Raw genomic sequence first — 22,334 nt, 5'->3', positions numbered from 1 at the left:
CCAGTGCTCATCCTGTCAAGTGTCCGCCTCAGTGCCCGTCACCCAACCACCCCTAGTTCGTTTCCCAGAGTTAGGAGTCTTTATGTTCTGTCTCCCTGATATTTCCCACACATTTCTTTTCCCTTCCTTTATATTCCAAGGGATTGGGATTATCCAAGATTTGTGCACCAGAAATCTTGGGGGCTATTTTAGAATTCTGACTACCATAGGTGAGTATCAGATTTTCTCTAGAAATGTTTAGGAATAAAAAAAAAACCCTCAACAATTGCAAAGCATGCAAGAAGGCATCTTCCTGTGTATCTGCTTTTATCCACTATTTGGTTACTCAGTGGGCTCTTTCATCCTGGCAATTCATATTCCTTCAGTTATGGGAAACTTTGTTTTTATTTTAGTGATAATATCTTCTCTTCTGTTTTTCCTTTCTTTCTTTCTGGAACTCATAGTTGGGCATTGGACCTCTTGACCCAGTCCTTTATCTTTATTACATTTTCTCCCTATTTTCCATCTTTTGCTGTATGTACTTTCTGGCAGAATTGTTCAGCTTTATTTTTTGTTTCTTTATAGATTCAGTATCTTCCCATCACCTGGAGTTTATCAGTGGTGGTTTTCTGAACCTGCTTCCTGAATAGTCTGTGTTTTCTGCATGTTATCTGTTTTTCTGTTTGTCCTGGTCTCTATGTTTTATTTTAGAGGTTTCCCTCAGATGTGTGTTACTCCTTGGGTATCTGTTTGTGATTTAGAATATGAAACTAAAAAGCTAATTAGAAATTATGGGAATGTAGATGAGACTTGTTAATTCTGAGCTTTATAGGGTGATTGGAGCTTGGCTGCTTTTTGGTGAACCCTAATGTCAGTATCCTTAGGCTTTTTCTTGGGGTTACTCATGATTCTCAGAAAAGGATCTTCCAGTCTTCTGTTGGGAGGACAAAAGTCTGGCCACTTATATTCTGGGAACTGAGTGGGTTGGGAGTTGGGGGCGTCTTAGCATTTAGTTACTTAATTCCCCACTTTTGGCATGGTATTCACACTCTCAGATTTTCTGAGGTCCCCCCAGATTTCTTCTGGTGTGAGGGAGGAACAGTTGCCTAAACTCATAGAGTTGGGAGGAGAATCTCAGGATCTAACTCCTCCAAAGCTTTTACCTATTCCTCTTATTTCAGAGTCTTCCTGCCACTGCCCCCTCCAGTATTTCTCCTCTGGTTTCAGAGATACCAGGCATTGACAAATCCTGAGCAATTTTAGGATGCTGCAGTTAAAATTTAATTGTTTCGTAGCTTTCTCTCTCATGGCTTAACGGTTTTGCCTTTTAGATTCTCCTTAGCTAGTTATTATTTCTGTTCTTCAGCTTCCAAAAAATTTTTGTCTTTTCTCTTTTCCTGTCTTCACATATGCATGTTTATCTTCTTAAAAAAAAATCTTCCTGCTATAGTTTTCTTGGGATTTCTGGAGGAAGTAAAATTAGATGTATATATTCAAGCTGCTGTCCTAACTCAGATGTTCCTCATTGTTCTATAATGTGTCATTTATTATATGTTAAATTCTTATATGAAGGAATTTATACCTTAGTTATTCTATTTCATTTGAAATATCTATTTATCAGTACCACACTGTTTTATTGTTTTCTAAAAATTCTTTCTAATATGCTTATTCCTTGTGGTTGTAATTTCATGTCTAACTCTTTGTAAATGTGTTAGTTTTATAATGCTTAAGCTATATAAGTACATTGGGAGGATGAACCTCAGGAAGTATTGAGGTCATTTCTGTTAATATTGGATTTATTTTACAGACTTGTTTTCTTTTTTTTTTTTTTTACCCATGACTTTATTAATAAGAATTAGAGTTTAAATCTGAATGTTGGAACCCTATTCTTGGACAATGAAGATCTTTTGTTCTTTTTTTAAATGAAGACTGAAGTTACTGAAGACCCTCAACAGGTTTCAACTGTTCATCTCCAACTAGGATTACCACTGGTTTTTATTGTTAGTCAGCAAGCGACATATGAAGCTGACAGAAGAACTGCAGAATGGGTTGCTTGGCGTCTTCTGGGGAAAGCAGGAGTTCTACTCTTGTTAAGGTATCTTAAACATAAAATATTCACTATATTTAGTAAAACACTAGAATTTTTCTCTTTTTAAAATATGCTAATATATTGACTTGTAAATAAACCCAGATATCTCTAGTAAATTCTAATATAATTAGAGTCACTTGCTGAGCTAAAGTCTGTACATTAATTATTAGCTTGATTAAAATTTAGACCTTTAAACTTTGCTAAATGCAAAAAAACAAAAAAAAAAACAAAACAAAAAAAACAAAGCAAAAAAAAAAAACAAAAAAAAAACAAAAAAAAACAAAAAAAAATAAACTTTGCTAAATGAAGATGTAGATTAAGATGGAGACTAGAACATCTAGTCTGAATTTATGTCTAAAACTTAGATAACTAAATTGTAATCTTTTTTCATAAATTGTTTTTAGTGTAAGAACTTATATTCTGTTTTATATTGACATCCTGGATGACTGTTCTTCAGATTAGCTGTATAAAACATTTATTTCCATTTTTCAAAAGGGACTCTTTGGAAGTAGACATTCCTCAGCATTCTAATGTGATCTTCAGAAGAGCAGAAGAGGTTAGTCATTTTATGTATTGGTCTACAATGTCTGCTAATTATTTAAAGAAAGTTAGTAAATGTGGTCATAAAGTAACATATGCTTATTACAGAAAAGAAATTCTATAAATTGCCACTGTTCAAAGATTATTGCTGTTAATATTTTGGTGTTTTTTTTTCCATTTGTTAATTTTTCTTTTTTTTCATGTTCCCATATATGTATTTTTTAAAAGAAAATTAAGAACATGCTATATATCCTACTTTTCATGTAAAGTTATATTTAATTACTTCCTGTTGTGCCTTTGTGCACTGTTTTGAACATCACTGATTCTTTCCTTCAGCTAAATTTCTGGAGGTGAAATTTATCAAGGAAATGGGATTTTTTTAAGGCTGTTAGAATACATTGTCAAATTGCCCTCCAGAAACCAGCAAGGTTTGGAATTACTTGTTTCTCCTGTATCTTTGCCACTACTGAGCATTACCTTTAAAAAAAAAAACTTCTCTATAGACAAAGTTCCTGTTTTAATTTGCATGTTTTTGGTTATTAATGCGGTTGAACATTTTTTTAAAGGCTTATTTCCCATTTATTTTGCTTTTGTAAATTTCTGTTAATGTCTCTGTTTTCTTATATTTTTCTTAAATGTTTTCTTAATTATTAAGAACTCTTTAATTCTGAACATTTCTAAGTATTATATAAATATGCAAAACATGGGCAGCCTGGGTGGCTCAGCAGTTAAGTGTCTGCCTTCAGCCCAGCACGTGATCCTGGACGCCCGGGATTGAGTCCCACGTCAGGCTCCCTGCATGGAGCCTGCTTCTCCCTCTGCCTGTGTCTCTGCCTCTCTCTCTCTGTCTCTGTGTCTCTCATGAATAAATAAATAAAGTATTTTTTAAAATATGCAAAACAATATGTTTATGAACTGCCAGACAGGTTTTTTGTTTGTTTGTTTTTTAAGTGATCTCTGTAGCTAACGTGGGGCTTGAACTCACGACTACAAGATCAAGAGTTGGATACTCTACCAACTGAACCAGCCAGGTGCCCCTGAACTGCCAGACAATTTAAATTCTCTTGCCTATGTCTATGGCATGAATAGACAAAAGTGACTTGGATTCTGTTCCTTCTGGTTCTGGGACCAGATAAGTGAATTATCTTCTCTAAGCTCAGTTTTCTCATTTGTGAAATATTCTAAAACCTTCTCTTCTAACTTACAAGAAGTTTTATAAGACAAAATAGGAAAATACTTTGAAAACTGTACTATTGTTCAAATGTGTATACTATAGTATAGGGCTAGTATGCTCTGCTTTTTGGCTAGGTCATGGAAAGAATACTTTCTGAAGCTTTTTTGCTTGTAGATCAAGATCCTTAAATAAGAAAATATAATATTGGGAAATAGGTTTTATGGAAAAATTAAAGTTCATGCTGGTTTCTGAGTTTAGATGTCTTAAATTGTTAAAATATTATAATTTTGTATAGCATGAGGTAAGATAGGTTATAAGATAACTATCTCTGCAAAGATGTCTTCTGTAAAGGGTAGAATAGTCTTTTCTCTGAGTTTCTTTATTGAATTTGGTGCAAATATATATATATTTTTTAACCTTCTCATCAGGGCAATAATGTTCATCCTAAGATTGTATGATCAGTCTTTTTTTTTTTCTCTCTTTCCCTTTCCAGGCAAAGAGTTTGAGGGTCCTTAAGTATAGAACTGGTTGCATAGATAGTATTGTATGCTTATATTACTACATTACAAGCCTTGTATAGTAAGTTATAAAATGTATCTTTTAATATTACATTTATTCTTCAGAAGGTTTTTTTTTTTCCTATGGTAGTAATTAGCAACATAGTATTAAGAGTTTATGCTATAGAATCTTATTGCCTAGTTCACATCCTACTTTGTAACTCTGGGCAAATTACTTGATTTCTTTATGTCTCTATTTTTTTTTCCATTGTAGAGTAGGGTTAACAATACCTATTTTAAAGAGTTGTTGGGTCAGTGTATTAAAAGAAATAATGTAAAGTGCTAAATTAGCACAAGGTACAATACATTCATAAGTGCTCAATAAATACTAATATTCATCCATTCATCCTTTCCATAAGTATTTATTGTGTACCTGCTTTGTTTCAGGCTCAGTTCTAGGCTCTAAGGACATAGCAGTGAACAAAAACAAGTTTTTGCCCTCATGGAGCTAATATACTATTGGCAGGAGACGAATACAAAACCAGTGTAGCTAGAATGTCAGATGGTGTTAAGGACAATGGAAAAAAAGTCAAGGTAAGGTGAGAGAGTAGTCTTGGAAGACCTCACTGCTTAGTAATACTAAAGCAAAGGAATATGCCTGTGGTTATGTGGGGAAAGAGTATTCTGGGCTGAGAGGACACAGATACAGAAGGCTTAAGGAGAAGAGTTGTTTGTGTTTTAGCATAGTATTACGAGTAATATATTAATGCTTAGGATCTTTCTTAGTATCTAAGTTTTTAAAAGCCCTTTTTAATTCCTTTTTTTCAGTGTTTTTAATAAAATCAAACAAACTAAAAGTAGAAAAATAGAATGAACAACCATATACCTATTACCTAGATTCAACAATTAATATTTTATATTTGCTTCACCTATAATTTTTTCTGAAACATTCTAAAGAATGTTAGATATCGTGACATTTACCCATAAATACCTAACATGAATCTCTAAAAATTAGTTATTCTTCTGTATATAATCACAATCTTATCACACTTAACAAAATTAACAGTGACTTTTTAATATCATAGCCTAATCTCCTAGCCAGTTCATATTCAAATTTTTTCATCCTAAAATTATTTTCTATAGATGGTTTTGGGGAACCAAAATTTAGTTAAGGATTATGAATTACATTTGGTGTGTTTCTTAAATCTCCTAATGTCTTAATTCTCCCTCTCCTTTTCTTCCATGATAGTGCCTTTTAGATAAATGGACCAGTTTTTCCATATTCTGGATTTGTCTGTTTCCTTTTGCTGTTGTCTGCCTTATTTCTCTGTACCCTTATGTTTTCTAAAAACTGGAAGTTAGGTTGCTTAACTCTATTAAACATTTCGGGTAAGAATACTTCACAATGCTGACTTATTTGCATTTTATCTTATCCTAATGTGGATGATGTCTGGTTTTCTCACTTAATGATGCCACATTTGATTACTGAATTAAGGTGGAGACAGCTAATTCTCTCCATCATAAGATGCATTTCCTCTATCCAATTAGCAGATAAACTGTAGGTAGAAATGCAAATAAAACCACAAGAGATACCATACTACCCCCACACCTGGAATAGCTAAAAATTTAAAAAGTAATAATACCAAGTATTTTCAGGAAGGTGGAATTACAAGAACTTTTGTATATTGCTGCTAGGAGTGAAAATTGGTACAACGGAAACTGGAAAAGTATCTGGCAGTGCTTCTTAAAGCTGAAGCTACATGTATCATATGAATCACCAATTTCATTCCTAAGTATTGGCAAACAGAAATGCGTATACATGTGCCCCAAAGGATAGCTGCAGTAATGTTCTTAGCAGTTAGTATTTATAATAGTCCCAAGCTGGAAATAACACATATCCATGAGCAACAGAATGGGTGAACAAATACATGTATACATACAGTACATACTAGTATACTCATATAATGAATACATCAGTGAAAAAGAATAAACTGCTTTTAAATGTAATATGGGTAAATCTCACAAATAGTCTTGAACAAAAGAAGTGGTCACAAAAAGAGCATAAGCCATATATAGTTCTATTATAAAAATTCAAAAACTGGCAAAATTTATAGATGGTAATGAAAGTCAGAATAGTGATTACCTTTAGGGGAGTGTAATGTCAGGAAAAGGCAAGAAAATATGGCCTCTGGGTGTGCTGGTAATGTTCTGTATCTTTTTTTTTTTTAATTTTTTAATTGGAGTTCAATTTGCCAACATATAGCAAAACACCCAGTGCTTATCCCGCCAAGTGCCCCCCTCAGTGCCCATCACCCAGTCACCCCAACCCTGCACCCACCTCCCCTTCCACTACCCCTTGTTCATTTCCCAGAGTTAGGTGTCTCTCGTGTTTTGTCACCCTCACTGATATTTTCACTCATTTTCTCTCTTTCCCTTTATTCCCTTTCACTAATTTTTATATTCCCCAAAATGAATGAGACCATATAATGTTTGTCTTTTCCAACTGACTTATTTACTTCAGCATAATACCCTCTAGTTCCATCCATGTCGAAGCAAATGGTGGGTATTTGTCATTTCTAATGGCTGAGTAATATTCCATTGTAGACATAGACCACATCTTCTTTATCCATTCATCTTTCGATGGACACCAAGGCTTCTTCCACAGTTTGGCTATTGTGGACATTGCTGCTATAAACATTGGGGTGCAGGTGTCCCGGCATTTCACTGCATCTGTATCTTTGGGGTAAATCCCCAGCAGTGCAATTGCTGGGTCGTAGGGCAGATCTATTTTTAACTCTTTGAGGAACCTCCAAACAGGAACAGTTTTCCAGAGTGGCTGTACCAGTTCACATTCCCACTAGCAGTGCAAGAGGGTTGCCCTTTCTCCACATCCTCTCCAACATTTGTTCTTTCCTGTCCTGTTAATGTTCACCATTCTCACTGGTGTGAGGTGGTATCTCATTGTGGTTTTGATTTGTATTTCCCTGATGGCCAGTGATGCGGAGCATTTTCTCATGTGCTTGTTGGCCATGTCTATGTCTTTCTCTGAGAGATTTCTCTTCATGTCTTTTGCCCATTTCATGATTGGATTGTTTGTTTCTTTGCTGTTGAGTTTAATAAGTTCTTTATAGATCTTGGATACTAGCCCTTTATCTGATATGTCACTTGCAAATATCTTCTCCCATTCTGTAGGTTGTCTTTTAGTTTTGTTGACTGTTTCTTGTTCTGTGCAGAAGCTTTTTATCTTGATGAAGTCCCAATAGTTCATTTTTGCTTTTGTTTCTCTTGCCTTCGTGGATGTATCTTGCAAGAAGTTACTGTGGCCAAATTCAAAAAGGGTGTTGCCTGTGTTCTCCTCTAGGATTTTGATGGAGTCTTGTCTCACATTTAGATCTTTCATCCATTGTGAGTTTATCTTTGTGTATGGTGCAAGAGAGTGGTCTAGTTTCATTCTTCTGCATGTGGATGTCCAATTTTCCCAGCACCATTTATTTTTTTTTATTTTTATTTTTTTAATTTTTATTTATTTATGATAGAGAGAGAGAGAGAGAGAGGCAGAGACACAGGCGGAGGGAGAAGCAGGCTCCATGCACCGGGAGCCTGATGTGGGATTTGATCCCGGGTCTCCAGGATCGCGCCCTGGGCCAAAGGCACGCGCCGAACCGCTGCGCCACCCAGGGATCCCGCCAAGCACCATTTATTGAAGCGACTGTCTTTTTTCCAGTGGATAGTCTTTCCTGCTTTGTCGAATATTAGTTGACCATAAAGTTGAGGGTCCACTTCTGGGTTCTCTATTCTGTTCCATTGATCTATGTGTCTGTTTTTGTGGCAGTACCACACTGTCTTGATGACCACAGCTTTGTAGTACAACCTGAAATATGGCATTGTGATGCCCCCAGCTATAATTTTCTTTTTTAATATTCCCCTGGCTATTCGGGGTCTTTTCTGATTCCACACAAATCTTAAGATGATTTGTTCCAAGTCTCTGAAGAAAGTCTATGGTATTTTGATAGGGATTGCATTAAATGTGTAAATTGCCCTGGGTAACGTTGTCATTTTCACAATATTAATTCTTCTAATCCATGAGCATGGAATATTTTTCCATCTCTTTGTCTCTTCCTCAATTTCTTTCAGAAGTGTTTTGTAGTTTTTAGGGTATAGATCCTTTACCTCTTTGGTTAGGTTTATTCCTGGGTAATTTATGCTTTTGGGTGCAATTGTAAATGGGATTGACTCCTTAATTTCTCTTTCTTCAGTCTCATTGTTAGTATATAGAAATGCCACTGATTTCTGGGCATTGATTTTGTATCCTGCCACATTGCTGAATTGCTGTATGAGTTCTAGCAATCTTGGGGTGGAGTCTTTTGGGTTTTCTATGTACAGTTTCATGTCATCTGCGAAGAAGGAGAGTTTGACTTCTCTGCCAATTTGAATGCATTTTATTTCTTTTTGTTGCCTGATTGCTGAGGCTAGGACTTCTAGTACTATGTTGAATAGCAGTAGTGAGAGTGGATATCCCTGTCGTGTTCCTGATCTTAGGGGAAAGGCTCCCAGTGTTTCCCCATTGAGAATGATATTCACTGTGGGCTTTTCGTAGATGGCTTTTAAGATGCTGAGGAATGTTCCCTCTATCCCTACACTCTGAAGAGTTTTGATCAGGAATGTATGCTGTATTTTGTCAAATGCTTTCTCTGCATCTATTGAGAGGATCATATGGTTCTTGGTTTTTCTCTTGTGGATATGATGAATCACATTGATTGTTTTACGAGTGTTGAACCAGCCTTGTGTCCCGGGGATAATCCCACTTGGTCATGGTGAATAATCTTCTTAATGTACTGTTGGATCCTATTGGCTAGTATCTTGTTGAGAATTTTTGCATCTGTGTTCATCAGGGATATTGGTCTACAATTCTCCTTTTTGGTGGGGTCTTTGTCTGGTTTTGGAATTAAGGTGATGCTGGCCTCATAGAACAAGTTTGGAAGTATTCCATCTCTATCTTTCTGAACAGCTTTAGTAGAATAGGTATGGTTTCATCTTTAAACATTTGATAGAATTCCCCTGGGAAGCCATCTGGCCCTGGACTTTTGTATCTTGGGAGATTTTTGATGACCGCTTCAATTTACTACCTGGTTATTGGCCTATTCAGGTTTTCTATTTCTTCCTGTTCCAGTTTTGGTAGTTGTGGTTTTCCAGAAATGTGTCAATTTCTTCTAGATTGCCTAATTTATTGGCGTATAGCTGCTCATAAGTTTTTTAAATCGTTTGTATTTCCTTGGTATTGGTGGTGATCTCTCCATTTTCATTCATGATTTTATTAATTTGAGTCTTCTCTCTCTTCTTTTTAATAAGGTTGGCTAATGGTTTATCTATCTTATTAATTCTTTCAAAGAATCAACTCCTGGTTTTGTTGATCTGTTCCACAGTCCTTCTGGTCTCTATTTAATTGAATTCTGCTTGAATCTTTATTAATTCTCTTCTTCTGGGTGTAGGATCTATTCGCTGTTTTTTCTCTAGCTCCTTTAGGTGTAAGGTGAGCTTTTGTATTTGAGTTCTTTCCAGTTTTTGGATGGATGCTTGTATTGTGATGAGGGGGACCTCAGGACTGCTTTTGCTGTATCACAAAGATTTTGAACGGTTGTATCTTCATTCTCATTAGTTTCCATGAATCTTTTTAATTCTTCTCTGATTTCCTGGTTGACCCTTTCATCTTTTAGCAGGATTGTCCTTAACCTCCATGTGTTTGTTTGAAATCCTTCCAAACTTCTTGTGATTTAGTTCTAGTTTCAAAGTGTTATGGTCTGAAAATATGCAGGGTACGATCCCAATCTTTTGGTATCGGTTAAGACCTGATTTGTGACCCAGTATGTGGTCTATTCTGGAGAAAGTTCCTTGTGCACTTGAGAAGAATGTGTATTCAGTTGCATTTGGATGTAAAGTTCTGTAAGTATCTGTGAAATCCATCTAGTCCAGTGTATCATTTAAAGCTCTTACTTCTTTGGAGATGTTGTGCCTAGAAGATCTGTTGATTGTAGAAAGCACTGTGTTCAAGTTATACTTCAAGTATAAGTGTATTATTATCTAAGTATGTCTTAAAAAAATAAGTATGTCTTAACTTTGGTTATTAATTGATTGATATACTTGACAGGTCCCACATTCGGGGTGTAAATATTCATGATTGTTAGGTCCTCTTGTTGGATAGATCCTTTAAGTATGATATAGTGTCCCTCTTCATCTCTTTCTACAGTCTTTGGGATAAACTTTAATTTATCTGATATAAGGATGGCTACCCCTGCTTTCTTTTGAGGACCATTTGAATGGTAAATGGATCTCCAACCTTTTATTTTCAGGCTGTAGGTGTCCTTATGTCTCAAATGAGTCTCTTGTAGACAGCAAATAGATGGGTCTTGCTTTTTTATCCAGTCTGAAACCCTGGGCCTTTTGATGGGGTCATTAAGCCCATTCACGTTCAGAGTTACTATTGAAAGATACGAATTTAGTGTCATCATAATACCTATTCAGTCCCTGTTTTTGTGGATTGTTTCCTTGAACTTCCTCTTTGTTTTACAGAATTCTCCTTAATATTTCTTGCAAAGCTGGTTTGGTGATCACATATTCTTTCAGTTTCTGCCTATCTTGGAAGCTCTTTGCCTCTCCTATTCTGGAATGAGAGCCTTGCTGGATAAAGTATTCTTGGTTGCATGTTCTTCTCATTTAGGACCCTGAATATATCCTGCTAGCCCTTTCTGGCCTGCCAGGTCTCTGTGGAGAGGTCTGCTGTTAACCTAATACTTCTCCCCATAAAGGTTAGGGATCTCTGGTCTCTTGCTGCTTTAAGGATCTCTTTATCTTTGGAATTTGCAAGTTTCACTATTAAATGTCGAGGTGTTGAGTTTTTTTTTTTTTAAAGACTTTATTTATTTATTCATGACAAACAGAGAGAGAGAGAGGCAGAGACACAGGCAGAGGGAGAAGCAGGCTCCATGCAGGGAGCCTGATGTGGGACTTGACCCCGGGACTCCAGGATCACGCACTGGGCTGAAGGCAGGTGCTAAACCACTGAGCCACCCAGGGATCCCTGTTGAGTGGTTTTTATTGATTTTAGGAGGGGAATCTCTCTATTTTCTGGATCTGAATGCCTGTTTCCCTTCCCAAGTTAGGGAAGTTCTCAGCTATGATTTGTTCAAATACACTTTCTGGTCCTCTGTCCCTTTTGGCGTCCTCTGGAACCCCAATTAAATGTAGATTTCTCCTTCTGAGGCTGTCATTTATTTCCCTTAACCATTCCTCATGATCTTTTAATTGTTTTTCTCTTTTTTCCCCAGCTTCCTTCCTTGCCATCAACTTGTCTTCTGTGTCACTCACTCGTTCTTCTACCTCGTTAACCCTCATTGTTAGGACCTCCAGTTTGGATTGCATCTCATTTAATTGATTTTTAATTTCAGCCTGATTAGATATAAATTCTGCAGTCATGAACTCTCTTGAATCCTTTATGCTTTTTTCCAGAGCCACAAGTAGCTTTATAATTGTGCTTCTGAATTGGCTTTCTGACATCAAATTGTAATCCAAATTCTGTAACTCTGTGGGAGAGAGGACTGTTTCTGATTCTTTATTTTGTGGTGAGTTCTTCCTTCTAGTCATTTTGCTCAGTGCAGAGTGGCCAAAAACAAGTTGTACTGGAAAAAGGAGAAAAAGAGAGAAAAAAAGGGGGGGAGGAACATACAGAAAACAAAAAAAAAGAGGGAGTATCCTCTGATTCTATATACTGTAAATCCCTCAACTTCCCCTCGAACTTTCCAGTGCTACTTGGTCAATAACTTGCTTTTCCCTTACCCTTCCAGCTGGTCTTCTGGGGGAGGGGCCTGCTATGCTGATTCTCAGGTGTGTGCACCTGGGGGAGCTGCGCAGCCCCCTGCCAGGCGCACGGCTCAGTGGGAGCTGTTTATCCTGTGTAGCCCCTGTGCAATCCCAGGTACAAGGTGACATCAGGAGGAACAACAGCAGTGGCGGCGGCCAGCTCTCCAGCTCTGGAGTCAGCTCCTGCAGTAACTACTGCAGGTCCCAGTCTGCAGGGGCCTGGATGCTCTGGGGGCGGGGGTGCCAATCTGCACAGCTCAGGGCTGCCTGGCAGCAGAAGTGTCCTTGCTGCCTTGTGTCCTCCCAGCCTCCGTCTGTCCCGGGGGAACGCAGGATCCTGGGCTGTGTCCCCAGGCGCCCTTGGCTCCGGGGCCTGCACCACTGGAATTACGCTCCCGGAGCTGTGCAGCCGCCACCAGAGCCTCTGCCTGAGCTGCTCCTTGGACCCTGCCGGGCGCGCTCCAGCCCTTTAGGGAGCTCTGCCTGCGGTGTGTGGCGGTGCTCTCCCCTGGGTTGCAGTTCCTCTGTTAGTGCCCCTGGACCCTGAGGGCATCACTGCCCCTCCTGGGATCCTGCCCAAGCTCCCTGCGAGCGCCTTTCCCTCCGGGAAGATTGGTAAAGTTTCTGCTTCTCCGCGACTGGGCTTTCCTGGCTTTCCTGTCGTGGGGGCACTCCCCGCCCGGCCTTAGCCCGGTTCCTTGCGGTAGGGGCGGCGGAGGGGGGGGGGCTCGGATGCTTATTTATTTATTTTTTTCCATCTTCCTACTTTGATAGAAGTGTGAACCCTTCTCACTGTAGCATTCCGGCTGTTCTCTCTTTAAATCTCAGGCCGAATTCGTAGGTTTTCAAGGTGATTTGAAGGTTATCTAGGTAATTTGGTGGGGACAGGTGACTTGGGGAGCCTACTCTTCTGCCATCTTGCCCCCCTTCCTCTGTTCTGTATCTTAACCTGTGTAGTAGTTATATAAGTGTATCAACTTTGTAAAAATTCATTGAACTATACACTTACAGTTTTTGTTCTTTCCTGTGTGAATGTTATATTTGAATAAAAAAGTTTACTACCACAATATCTATGTATACATCAAACAAATTTGGTTTGACTTTACTTGCTCTACTTTTTAACTCTGGTATTATTTCTGCAGAAGTAAAAAATTACTCACTTTTTAATATTAAAAAGATGAAGATATGTGATCAGAGAACAAACACAGTTATTTTATAACCTTATTCTAATTTACTTGATAGTTGGATATTAGCGAAAGAAATTGTAATGGTGGAATAATCTTATGGGACTAGGTTTGGTATTCTTAAAGTACCTGGGGGCAGGTAGTAGTTTTATGTTTTTAGCTAAATTTTAGTGGAATTATTTTAGGATGGGATATTATTTTGAATTTCTGTGGAATATCAAAATAGTTTTGTTTGGCCCTTTTTTAAATTAAGTTTGTGTGTGTGTGTGTGTGTGTACACATGTATAAATATGTATATATATATATATTCCTTTTATATTAAAGTAGGACATGCTGTTATGTGTGAAATGTTTCAGACTTCAATATAATGCAAGTGTGGACAAGAAGCAAGTGAAACTTTCAGTTCTTTTTTGCCATTTTTTTTCAGTAGTGCACACTATCTTTATATAAAGTGTGTTTTGGAAACTTTTCATTATGATTCTGGAATTAACTTCCTTTTTCTGTTTCATTTAATTTTAAAACTGAAGTTCAAAGATTTAGTTTCATTTTAGTGTCAAACAAGTAAAATGTTTTTATTAAATTGCTGTTATATTTTTAGTTGTGGTTTTAAAAATGAATGTATTTCTAGGGAGTGCCAGTGGAATTTTTGGTGTTAGATGATATTGATTCACTAATATCCCATGTGGAAAGTAATGTGCACATTGAAGAAATTCAAGAAGATGAAGATGAGGACACGAAAAGTCCAAATATGGGTAATACATTTTGCAATGCTCTTTCTCCTTCCAACCCTCATTCCTACTCGTCACCCATAAGATCAGTGAAATTTAGATGAATTAACTTTCTCATAGAATGTTTTGACATTCAAGACTACAGGTAACTTGGAGAAACCTATTTTGAATGACATTTTGTCAAGTTGATTTGGTGGAAAAGGTAAGGATGCTGTATTTTATTTAGTGTGATACCTTTCATTGTTACATGCTAGGCTTCCAGCTTTCCGCATCTGTGCATTTATCTTCTGAATCCATTCTTTCAGCCTTACTGGTCTACTCCATGTTTAAAAATGACCCAGGACCACATAGATAGATAGATGGTATTTTATTTTTATTTTTTCCTATTAGGAAATGAAATTCTAATAAATGTTGTTGTATTTGTAGTTGTAAAGAAGTCTAATTGTTGACAATTTGGGAGTAAATTTCAGTAACATTTTAAAACCTCTTTTTTTAACATGTTACATTTCTTTTTATTGTACTTATTCCTTATATTTTTGAAGTATTCTATGGTTTCAAGGCTATTTTCCTACACATTATTCACTTTGTCATCCTCTAAGTTAGCTGATGTCACCTTCATTTTGTAGCAGAAGAATCTGTTTTAGCAGGGTTGAGTAACCTACCCAAGGTTGCACAAATGGCATGTGGTGGAGCCTGGACTAGAACTTAAGCATTCGGACTTGAAATCTTATGTTTGATCATTACTGTTACTGATACCTCTTTCGCAACATTAATCCTATTCTGTAATTGCTCACTTACTTTTTTCTCCACTAGTCTATAATATCTCTAAAGTAGGGATTATGTATTGTTCATTTTTGTATTGCATTTAGTATATACTTGAATGTTTTACAGAGTACTATTGTAAGCACCAAGAAAGGAGTAATTTACATATTCTTTTTGTGAGATCCATTCATTATTTTGATCAGAATCTATATTATAAATTTAATGAGGGCTTTGAGCTTCAGTGGTTACCAGTGACCAGTTTCTTGGTTTGAGCTATGTTCTAATTCTTTTCTAATATGCAGAAGTTGGAACTGCTCATGTTTTAAGCCAGAGTTCTCCGTAGTATTGTCATTACATAGACCTGTGTTTTGGTTTCTTTCTCCTGGCTCTGTTTCTATCATGCTTCATATGTTCTATCCTCCAGTCAAGGGAATTGTCCCTCTATCCACTTAATCAGGTTTTGCCCTTAGTGGGAGGTGCTTGTTTCAAGACTTCCTTATTGGCATATCCCCTTGGTTTGCCATGTGGTGTGACTTTCTCTTTCTTCTCTGCCTGCCTTCTCTCCCCAGCCTAGTTCTAGGGTTCCTTATACAGCTTTGCCTTTTGTTTCTTGTTTTGTTGTGGGATTTTTTTTTTTTGGTCTTACTTTTCTAGGTCTGTAATTCATATTGGCCCAAAATAGTGTATGTCCACATAATACTCCCCTTGTTTTATTCCATTTGTATAGGAAAAATATGCAGTATAGGAAAGAGTTTGTTACCATGTGAGAGGACAACACAAAGAAAAATGTCCTTCAAAGGAAATGGACACAGAATGAATCAGAATAAAGTGGACTGAATTCTACAAAAGGACAATATGGAAAAGATATTAAACTCACATGTGTGTATATATTGATAAAAAGAGTGGATCAATTTTAAAGTGACAGCTTATTGAGAGAATAGAAAGGAGAGAAAGGAAGTGTTGGAAGAAGTGAACAAGAATGGGTTAAGAAGTAAGAAAGGACTGGAAGGATAAGGAAAATATGTGAGGAAAATAGGCCTTTTTAAATTTTGGTATTGGAGTTCTAACTTGTTAGTGTCATGGAATGTGGTGTTTTTAAGTTCCTTTAAGTTAGTGTTGTACAACTCTTAATGTTTAAGATTTGAACACTGAGGCCCAGAGAGTTATGTGACTGACTAGAGTCACACAGCAGAAACCTGTGGAGATATACTGTAATTCAGATCTAGTATTTTATTTTATAGTATTAAAAATCATATGAAAATAATACTTTTTAAAAACTGTTTTCCTCCATTCATCTTTCTTTCTGTGTTATTATAAGGAATTATGAACTTACCATAAAGTAGATGGGATAATAGAACAGATCTCCTGGTATCCATTACCTGGACCCACCCAACCACTATCAATCCATGGCTCTCCTATTCTAGTCACTGCCCACTCCTGATCATTTTTTTGCAAATCCCAAATACATTATTTTATCCAAAAAGATTTCCCTATGTATTTCAGAAATATAAGGATTCTCCTTTTAGGATGAACATAATGAGCACTGGGTGTTGTATGCAACTGATGAATCATTGAATTCTACCTCTGAAACTAATAATAGAATATATGTTAATTAAATTGAATTGAATTAAAAAAACACAAAAATTAAAATGAACATAATAGAGGACCTGGGTGGCTTAGTCCAATTGAGTATCTCAACTCTTGATTTCAGTTCAGGTCATGATCTCAGGGTCATGAGATCAAACCCTATGTTGAGCTCTATGCTGAGCATGGAGCCTGCTTGGGATTCTCTCTTTGCACCTCCCTCTTCCCCCCTCTCCACCTAGCTTGTACTCACTTGCTTTCTCTCTCTCTCTCTCTCTCTCTCTCTCTCTCTCTCTCCCCCTGGGGAAAAAAAAGAACATAATGCTATTATTACATCTAAAAACTAATAGTAATTTTGATATCACTAGATAGCCAATCAATGTTTGCATTTTCATTTGCATGCTCCTTCATGCCACTGTGCCTTTGCACATGCTGTTCCCTTTGCTCTGTATGCCTACACTGCCTTCCTTCACTGCCTACCTAAGTTTATTTTCTTTTAATATTCAGCTAGTGTCAACTCTTTTAGGAAACTTTGTCTTTCTAATCAAGTTAGTTAGATATCCTTTCAGTTTTTCTATATAATCTGTACAAACCTCCAACAGAATATTTAAAAATGCAAAATGTGTTTTTTTACCCCAGGCATAGGTGGATAGATGGATGGATGGGTGGATAAATGGATGGGTCTGCTGGTTTGTTGGTTGGTCTGAGTTAATGATAGGTTTTTATATATTCAGAATCCATATAACTTGATGTACTTATAATCTAAAATTCTTGGCTCGTATGGCTCCTTATGATCTAGCTACTGCCTAGTCTAGAGTTTTCTCATGCCATTTACTCCTTCGTCCTATCTTGTTTTAGTCAAATTTGCCTTCCCTCAGTATATGCTAAGCTATATGCTAAGCTCTTTTATGTTTTATAGCCTTTGTATATGTTTTTCTTTTTGCCTAAGACATTTTTTTTGGATTCTCTAGCTGGAAGGTTTTGAATCTCCCAATCTAAATTTCCCTATTACAATCTCTCATGTATCATTTTCTTTCCTTAAACTGGCACAATTTGAAACTATTGTTTATTCAGTGATCAGTTTATTGTCTCACTTTTCTGTAAATAGAAGCTCCATGTGGTCAGGGACTGTTTCGTTTACTATTTTCTGTTAATGTCTGTTTTGTTTACTATTTTCCCTAGTGTTGATCAGAGTGCTTGTCATCCAGTGAAATTTGTATTTATCTTAGTTTTGCATTTATATGTACATTAATTTATTTTTGAACATTTTAGATGTTCAAGATGATGAAGTGGCAGAAACTGTTTACAGAGATAGGAAGAGACCCTTACCTTTGGAACTCACTGTGGAACTAACAGAAGAGACATTTAACACGACAGTAGTGGCTTCTGATAGCATAGTGCTTTTCTATGCTGGTTGTGAGTATGAGCCTTCAGAGGAGGCAGTATTACACATTAGAGCACTTAAAGTTGGCAGATTTTATTTTTGCATTCTGTATATTGCATGTTGTCAAATGACATAGTTTTCATATGTTCCAGGTAGACTGCACATTTTGAAGGATTTACTAATTTAGAAAAATTATTATGATTCAGGCTAATGATTTTTTTAAAAGATTTTATTTATTTGATAGCACAAACAGGGACAGAGGCAGAGGCAGAGGCAGACAGAGGAAGAGGGTAGGCTCCCCACTGAGCAGGGAGCCCAAAGTGGGGCTCTATCCCAGGTCCCTGGGATCATGACCTGAGTGTAAGGTAGATGCTCAACTGACTGAGCCACCCAGGCCCCCCCGCCCCAGCTAATGATTTTAATATATTAACTGTTCTTATGGATCTATAGGACATATATTGCTTTTACCTTCAAATAATAGCCCTTCAACTATATTCTTTGCAATATAAGTATAGACAGTTAGTTGCCTTTGGAATCCTCTTGAATGTGTGTACAATATTGAGTACTGTATATTAGAATATTTCTTATGAAGAAGTAACAATTTTGGGAAGCCCTATAAATCTGTGTTTGTTAATGTATATGTATGGATGCTTTGGAGAGATATGCGTGTTGCGATATTTGTTGAATTTTTATTTTAATGTAGGGCAAGCAGTATCCATGGCATTTCTGCAATCCTATATCGATTTGGCAATTAAATTGAAAGGTATGTAATGTGATATGCATGTTTATTTTCTTGATTCTCAGCTGTAGCTATTTGTAAAACCATATCATGCTAAAGATGAAGAAAACCACTTAAAATTTCACGTTATTATATTTGTGTCTCCAGTGTTATGTTAATGAACCATGAGTTTCAGAGAGGCTCAGAAGCATTCATTTTGGCTCTCTTCATGGAACTGTGTTCAGTATATATAGTAGAGAGCCTATGTATTAAGTACTTGTGGCCACAGTTAATCTAGTAATCTTTTTGGCTGAATTCATTCAGTAAATATTTATTGAGAGCCTACTCTGAGCCAGTAACTATTAAATATTATTAAATAAATACTAAATATACTTAAACAAAATGTGGCAAATAAGACTCTGTCTCACAGTCTAACCAAACATGTAAGATCTCTGTTCTTGAAGCTATTCATTTAGCTCCTTGTGGACTGGATAGCCAGTGGATCTTAATAGTCAATATCTTTTAACTGTTCAATGAAAATATGCTCCAGTGGTAGGCAAATAAGAATTCAAAGAATGGACTTGAACTCAGAATATCTATCCTGTCATCCCAGCAAAGACATAGGGAGGAGGTAAGGAGAAATAATGTTGGATTAGGATAATGTTTTATAAACATTTGAATAAGTCAGAATGTATCATGCTTCATATCTGAAATATGATTTTTTTCCTACTGTTTTTTTCCTTAGAGATTCTAGTTAAATAAGGCTTATTCTTTTAGCTATTTTACGAATGTATCCACCATTTAGTTTTTTGGGGGCACTAGCTTAAGCTCTTTCAATTTTTAGTAAGTTCTTTTCAGTAGGTAGCATACCTTATACATAGCTCACTGGATTTGGTATATTGCCTTAAATTGTAGAATACTTGATGTTTAATAATTGTTGAATAAATGAATAAGTTAATACTGTAGAATTTAGTGGAAAATGTCTACTAGTATACAACTTATATACTGGGAACTTTTGTGAACTCAAGAAATTAATTCCAGAAAGTCAATCCTAAATATAACATGTTCTGTGGTAATAAAAACATCAGAGATTTAAAAAATCACTTTGAACCATTTTTCCTCAGTTCATTTCTCAACAATGTTTGATCCAACTTCTGATTATTTCATTACCCAAGTGAAGATGTGATTAAGTCTACAGATAATGTGATTCCTAATCTTTTTTTTTTTTTTTAAGCAAATCCTATTACTCTCTTTCAGATTCTCTTTGAATTCTTATTTGCCTACCACTGGATTTCAGATTCTGTAGTTGCAATCTATAGAAAGATATAAATTTCTTCTTTTTGGTTCTCCAGCCACACTGGCAAAAAATTAGAAGAAAGAAAAAGGGGTGGTAAATATAAACCATAAATGAAGGAATAACTAGATAATGCTGTGAATAATAGAATTAACCCCCCACCTAGCCCATTTGTCAATACCAAATGAAAATGGGAACAGAGTCCCTTACTTTCTTCTCTATTGATGATCAACTAAAGAGGCTCCCTGGCCCCTAGAGACACATAGTATAGGTAATTGTTTTGCATCTACATTGAAGCCCATACTACAACTTTGTAAATTAGGAGAATATTGTAATACTTTGGGTGTTCAGTCCTGTAACCTTGCACATTGGCTACATGGGAAAAAGCCACTTTTCATCTAAGACGGTGAAGAATATTTCAGTCACAAGGTGGCAGCAAATGTCAAGTTTTTATATACGTACCTACTATCTGTAGCTAAGAGAATCTGTTTATTTTTCCTTTAAATTAGGAACACTGTTTGAAATTCCTGCATTGATAAAGCATAGGGGGATGTAATACTGCAGGCATCTTAGACTCTACTAGCAGATGAACATGCAAAAGGGACTCAAAAAAGCAGCAAAGGAGGTGGGGAAATAAGCCAAATAGGGGAAGGGGTTGCAAAAATCAAGGGAAGAGAGTTTCCAGTGGAAGTAGTTCATGCTGATGAGAGGTTAAAATAAGAATGGGCTAAAAAATGTTGTCAAGTCTACACAACTGAGTTTCCTACATTAATATTTATAAAATGTGCATTTCCTTTTGTTTAGGCACATCCACTATGCTACTCACTAGAGTGAACTGTGCAGATTGGTCTGATTTATGTACCAAGCAAAATGTTACTGAATTTCCTGTTGTAAAGATGTACAAGGAAGGGAAGAATCCGGTGTCTTATGTTGGTATGCTAGGAACTGAAGATCTCCTAAAATTTATCCAGCTGTAAGTATTCAGCTTCTCCCTAAGACTTAAATTTTGAGGTCTGTAAACCTTCTAATTGCCATACTTTGTTGACACACATTGAATAGATAAGGAGTAGTGAATTGAGATCATAAGATAAACATTGGTGGGGAGAGCTTATCCACATTTCTTCACTTTTAGAGAGATAGAAATTTTGTTTAATGAGGGTGATTTTATTATTATTATTATTAGAATAGTATTTAGTTGTCTTTATTTTGTCAGATATTTATCCTGTGGAATATAGTGTTTGCTAACATCAATATATTTTATTCTTTTGTAAGCTGAAAACTATCTTTAAAAATTAATTTTGAATATACTTATATATTCACCCAGCAGCAGGATTTCATGCCCAGTGAACATAACATCTGTACAAGAAGCAGAAGAATATTTAAGTGGGGAATTATATAAAGACCTGATCTCCTACTCTAGTGTGTCAGTGCTGGGACTATTTAGCCCAAACATGACAACAGGTAAGTAGTTATGTAAGTTAAAAACTTGATTGCTAGTTTTTTAAAAAAAGTAAATTAATATCTTTTTAAATTATTGAGAACTCAAATGATAGAATTTTGAAAATTAAAAAATTAGAAGAAAAATATCTAAAATTATTTAGAGTTAAATTTTGATATAATTCCTTCCCTCTTCTGTGTATTGCATATTTATATATATTTTATTGTAATCGGGCTAATATTGTGTATCTAGGTTAGTATCTTGCTGTTTCTATTTAATAGTACATGGGTGATTTAATATATTTCAAAAGCATCATGACTGTATTTTTGGATGCATATATCATAATTTTACTTAATTGTTTCCAACAAATAACATCTGTTGTTTCCCTTTTTTCTTTTTGCCATAAAGAATATTTTTATTTATGCATCTGTGTGAATTTAGACTGTTTAATGGGTATCGAATCCCAATAGGAGGATAACTTTTTGTTTTCTGTAAACTATGTGTTACATATGTTATTCATTTTTAAAAATGGGATTTTAGTGCTTGTCTAATGAATTACTATGAAATTTTTATGTATTAAGGATATTAGGTTCTTGTTATTTTGTTTCAATTATTTTCCCCTAGTTTGGTTTTTAGCTTTAATAATTTTATGTTTAGTGGCTTAAATTTTGTTTTCAAATTTATTGATTTTGAGATTTCTTCAGTGGATTTCAATTGGAGAAAATCTCTGTCATCCTTCTTAATTAATATTCACCTGAATTTTCTTCTTGCTTTATTTTATTTTATTTCTTTTATTTATGTATTATAGTCACAGAGAGAGAGAGAGAGGCAGAGACACAGGCAGAGGGAGAAGCAGGCTCCATGCACCGGGAGCCTGATGTGGGATTCGATCCCGGGTCTCCAGGATCGTGCCCTGGGCCAAAGGCAGGCGCCAAACCGCTGCGCCACCCAGGGATCCCCTCTTCTTGCTTTAATTTATAGTATTTTCTTACTCTAATTTATAGTGTCTCCTTCTTTAAATATTTTTTCTTTTTTAAAAATTGTGATAAAATACATGTAACAAATTTACCATCTTAACCTGTTTCAGCATATAGTTTGCTAGTGTCAAG

At 36.1% G+C, this 22,334-nt stretch overlaps 1 protein-coding gene across 19 annotated transcripts in view; it reads left to right on the top strand.

Annotated features, from left to right (window-relative positions):
* Positions 1–22,334, top strand: part of TXNDC16 (thioredoxin domain containing 16) — a 125,150-nt gene that overhangs the window by 72,116 nt on the left and 30,700 nt on the right. For 6 of the 19 annotated variants that reach the window (XM_072761572.1, XM_072761566.1, XM_072761576.1 and 3 more), the window contains 7 exons: positions 1,908–2,074; positions 2,564–2,624; positions 13,946–14,069; positions 17,664–17,807; positions 18,479–18,538; positions 20,592–20,760; positions 21,112–21,248. In XM_072761572.1, coding sequence (XP_072617673.1) covers positions 1,908–2,074; positions 2,564–2,624; positions 13,946–14,069; positions 17,664–17,807; positions 18,479–18,538; positions 20,592–20,760; positions 21,112–21,248 — 862 coding nt within the window. The remainder of the gene's footprint in view (positions 1–1,907; positions 2,075–2,563; positions 2,625–13,945; positions 14,070–17,663; positions 17,808–18,478; positions 18,539–20,591; positions 20,761–21,111; positions 21,249–22,334) is intronic. The other 13 variants (XM_072761574.1, XM_072761568.1, XM_072761577.1 and 10 more) reach the window with 4 other exon arrangements.

The sequence above is a fragment of the Vulpes vulpes genome, chromosome 6 (assembly GCF_048418805.1).
Source record: "Vulpes vulpes isolate BD-2025 chromosome 6, VulVul3, whole genome shotgun sequence".
NCBI lineage: Eukaryota > Metazoa > Chordata > Mammalia > Carnivora > Canidae > Vulpes > Vulpes vulpes.
Note: the sequence above shows the minus strand (reverse complement) of the source record. Positions and strands in the feature narration are given on the sequence as shown.